General features: G+C 38.0%; 1 protein-coding gene across 1 annotated transcript; it reads right to left on the bottom strand.

Annotated features, from left to right (window-relative positions):
* Window positions 1-1,611: 1,611 nt before the first annotated feature.
* Window positions 1,612-1,856, bottom strand: LOC106634287 (large ribosomal subunit protein eL39-like). Its single transcript, XM_063595455.1, has one exon. It carries the CDS (start codon window positions 1,789-1,791, stop codon window positions 1,636-1,638), a length of 156 nt encoding a protein of 51 aa, XP_063451525.1. The 5' UTR covers window positions 1,792-1,856; the 3' UTR covers window positions 1,612-1,635.
* Window positions 1,857-4,441: the final 2,585 nt, after the last annotated feature.

The following is a 4,441-nucleotide window of genomic DNA, read 5'->3' as shown; positions in this document are numbered from 1 at the left end:
TACAATTCCTGATATATAATAATTTCTCAGTAAAGACTCTTTTTCTCTTATTAATAGGTTTCTGTGCGAGCCGTGAATTAGAAGCACATTATAAGGTAGAACTGATAGAACTGAACAATTCATATAAATATGTGAAATCAGAGTAATGCACTAAGTGTTAAAGTGGAAAATAAAACATGACAGAATCACAAGTTAGTTTAAATATTCCTCTACCTGAAGAAACCCCAGAAAGATCACAATGAAGGTAATACAATTAGCCCTCCACATCCATGGGGCTCTGTGATTCTGCAACCAACTTGGGATTAAAAATATTCAAAAAAAAGAAAACAATAAAAAAACACAAAAAATACAGTATAACAACTATTTACTTAGCATTTATGTTGTATTAGGTGTTATAATTAATCTATAGAAGATTTAAAGTATACAGGAAGGTGTGCGTAGGTTATATGCAAATACTAGCCCATTTTATATCTAGGACTTGAGCATCTAAAGATGTGGGTATCTGTGGGGGTCCTGGAGCCAATCTCCTATGGCTACTGAGGGAAGATTGTACTTGAGTTCAGCCTCAAGCAGTAGATATAAGGTTCCTAGGTAAATTAGAAGAAAAGCTTAAATGTAAGGATCATCACATCCAAAGGCAGGGGGCTAAAAGGGCATTCAGTGTGGTTGGGGCAGAGTTGGTTGAGGGTGGAATGTGTTGGGGAGATTGAAGCTTAGTTGGGGTACATTTGGCAAATACTAATATGGAATTGTGAAGTTATCCTTTGGATAGCATGTACCCAAATGAAGGATTACTATATGCACATTTGTTTTTTAGGATGCTGGCTCTGGCATTTCTCTGAAAAGAAGACAAATCCTTCTTTTTTATCTCAAGAGCCATACATATTGAATAAGTTTGTCAATTACATAAACACAGGGTTTTTTTTCAAATTTTATACATTAGCAATGAAAAAGGAGAATCTTTTAAATTATATATTTGAGGTTAAAAAAACCCAGCCTTCACTTGGGGCCTACAGAAAGTGCAAGCTCTGTCTCACATGTTTCATCATGTAATGCACAGTTCTGCAGCTGAGGATTTCTGCCACATATACATTTGTGTCTGTAGAGAAAGAAGCAATACACACAAAAGTCGTGCTCAATGCTGAGAGAATCTATCCCCTGGTAGGGAGGCGAGCAACTGTGCCATTGATACACAGAGGGTTTCAACTGGAGAAGAGCCTTCTACTTTTGCTTGAGTTCTAAAGCAGCTGTATTGGACATTTGGATACTATCTGAGGAGCACACCTCCATTTCAATTGTCCTTTTATGATTCACCAAATAAGCTGTTGAGTATATTGCAGTACTGCCCTGTGTTTCGCTGTTATCAAGTTTATTTTTCTCACATAAATATAGGGATCTTTTCTACCTTTCAGAGCTCTTAAATCTATTAGGATAAATTGCCATTTTTTTTTTTTTTGGAAATGAAAAGCCTCACGTATTTATTACTGAACCCAGCCAACCAACGTGTTCATAACAGGTTGAGAGAGGAAAACATGTCAAACTCTCCAGATAGTGGTGATATTTTCAGCTTGATACGGTAACATGATCATGACCTTCAGACACCATAAGTATGTGTGTCATCTCAAGTTCAATTCCTTATAGACCCAGCTTGGTTCTTCTCCAATGTCTCCTTTTGGAGTTGTACCTGATTTTATTTCTAGTTTTCATCCAAATCCACTGGGGAATGGGATGATTTTGCTTTTGTTTCTTGGCCAGGAATCGCTTAATCCTGAAAGTCTTGTGAGAAGACATGGCGAGAAGTGGAGTCAAGAACACACCACGGTGGCGGAGAAAGGAAAAGAGCAGGATAAATAGCTTTGTAAACCTACTACACAGAGAAGGTTGTCTTGATGATTCTCATCAAAGCTATTAGAAAATTTATTTTAAACATAAAAATTGTCAGAAGATACTGTTCCACACACTGCAGGTCTAATAGTCACTACCCAAATGTAAGATAATTAAAAGGAATGATTTGTTGCATTCTATTTAACAATATAAGTTACCAGTGAGAACTAGTGACAAGATGATAGCCTCGCCATGCCCAGATTCAAACTCCTGGCATATCTGCCACTCACAGGAAATGCAACTTTACTCCTGTTGCTTTTACTTCTGTTAATGAGACCATTATCCTCCTAGATATCTGACTTTTCAACCTCAAAAGTGTGTTTAAATTCCTCTCTCTTTTTTCCCTTCAAAATCTCATTAGTCATGATGAGTTGTAGACTTACTACTTCTAAAATATCTCTGATATTTTAGATATCTCTGATATCCCTTCTGTTTTATTCTCACTGCCACTTCATTCGTTTAAATCCTATTACCTTATCTGGACTATTCCTGTAACTTCTAAATTGGCCTATTTGCTTCCAGGCTGTCTCTGCCCAAGCCAAACCACATACCGTTGCCATAGGAACCTTCCTAAGGAACAGCTCTAATCACTTTATTCTCTGATCAAACGCTTTCAGTGGGCTCTGCTTTGCCTACAGGATAGCTCAGCATAACATGCCAGATTATCCAAAAATTGTTTTCAAACTCTTCCACTAAACCTTCCTATTCACCATCACCTGTCATCACCTGGAACTTGCCATTGGTCTAACAATCATAGACAGCATCTTGAGATGTTTTGTTTTCCATGATGCATATCCATAGGTAACAATAATGATTCCCTCTTAAATTGCCATAGGATTTGCTTCTGAATATTGCTGCACTTTATGTGTTCTAGCTTGCATTACAAACACACACACACATACACATATATCATATATGCATACACACACACACATATATATTTATGTAAATTTGTGTCATGTTCTTCATCATTAGCTTTCAAAGTTTTGTTCAAGGGAACCCTAGGATCTAGTCAGATGCAAGAAGGATTACTATAAGAGCACACAGAGGCCTGGAGAGGACCGATGATAGCATGGCTCTTAACCTCCCATACTCTCCTTCCACAAAATAGCTCTTATTTTATTATTTTTTTTTTAAATAAAGTATCATCTGGAATTCAATTTTATTTTTAATGGCTTTTTAAAATTTGTGGATGTTGTCTTCCAAGTTTAAGAGGTTTCCTACACGCACCTTCTAGATACCCATACTGACTAGAGATCCGAAACAGAATATCTCAGGATACTCCAAAATCGAATTTCACCATGAAAGAACTATCTTCCCCAATATCTTCAGATCAAGCATCCAAGTAGACATGGTGGCCTCTTCCCAAGACTTTTTGATCATGGCACCCATACTACAAGCCTCTGATTATGACAGCCATTTTTGTCTTTTTCTCTTCTTTACATTGTCATCTCTTCCCCTCTCTCTTCCTCTAAAATTTTTCATTGCTAAAGTGATGTTTTAAAGTTTCTTCTCCCAATCTCTGTTCTCTAAGCAGATCAAGACAGTGAACACAACTCTATGGATTTCAAGCCAGTCTTATCAATAAACTCCAGAAGGGATAGGATTTATTCTCCTAGATGATCCCAGATGGGGCAGGATTTTGTCTAAGAAGCATCATTCCAAATCTTCTGATAATTCTTATGTTAATGAAACTGCCTTCGCAAAATTATGACTGAGACAGTGAAAGAGATTTAACTTGATCGACACTATCTTGCTTCTAACTTACAAGCTGTTCTTGTTTATTCCTCTGCGTAGGCTGAACTAACTTTGGGAGAAACTCAGTTTATAGTTTAAAGTTTAAAACAAAGATGATAACAGCCCTTTCCCAAAGCAGGCCTTTTTCTTGCCTGGAGACTAGGTTGCCTTTGCAGGACTAATATTAGCCAAAAGATTAGAAATTATGGTTTAGGAGTCATGCAGCTGGAGGCTACAAGATTCTGACCCTCTCTAAACTACTCCTAAGGTGAGTGCTTGAGATAGTTTGAAGATCCTGCACTTGATGGATCAGCTGGCACCACCCAGTTGGATTAACTGCCTCGTCTGATCTTGCGGCCCCTACCCAGGAACTGACTCAGCACAAGAAGACAGCTTTGACTCTCTATGATTTTGTCTTTGACCAATCAGTGCTCCTGGCTCACTGGCCTCCCCCAACCCATCAAGTTGTCCTTGAAAACTTTGTTCCCCAAATGCTTGGGAAGACTGATTTGAATAATAATAAAACTCTGTTCTCCTGCACAGCCAGATCTATGTGAATTACTCTTTCTCTACTGCAATTCCCCTGTCTTGAGAAATTGGCTCTGTCTAGGCAGCAGGCAAGATGAACCCACTGGGCGGTTACATTAACGCTTGTTTTTTCCATAGTTGACTGTACTTTCTCTGGATTCATAAATGCTTCAGAACAGCTACTAACTCAACAAATGATTGAAGTTTAACTACAAAGACAAAAGTCACAAGAAGTCCTGATGGAAGTGCTCAGAAAACAATACCCCACAGTATGGAGCTTTGGCACTTTGAA

Source organism: Pan paniscus, chromosome 1, assembly GCF_029289425.2.
Source record: "Pan paniscus chromosome 1, NHGRI_mPanPan1-v2.0_pri, whole genome shotgun sequence".
Lineage (NCBI taxonomy): Eukaryota > Metazoa > Chordata > Mammalia > Primates > Hominidae > Pan > Pan paniscus.
Note: the sequence above shows the minus strand (reverse complement) of the source record. Positions and strands in the feature narration are given on the sequence as shown.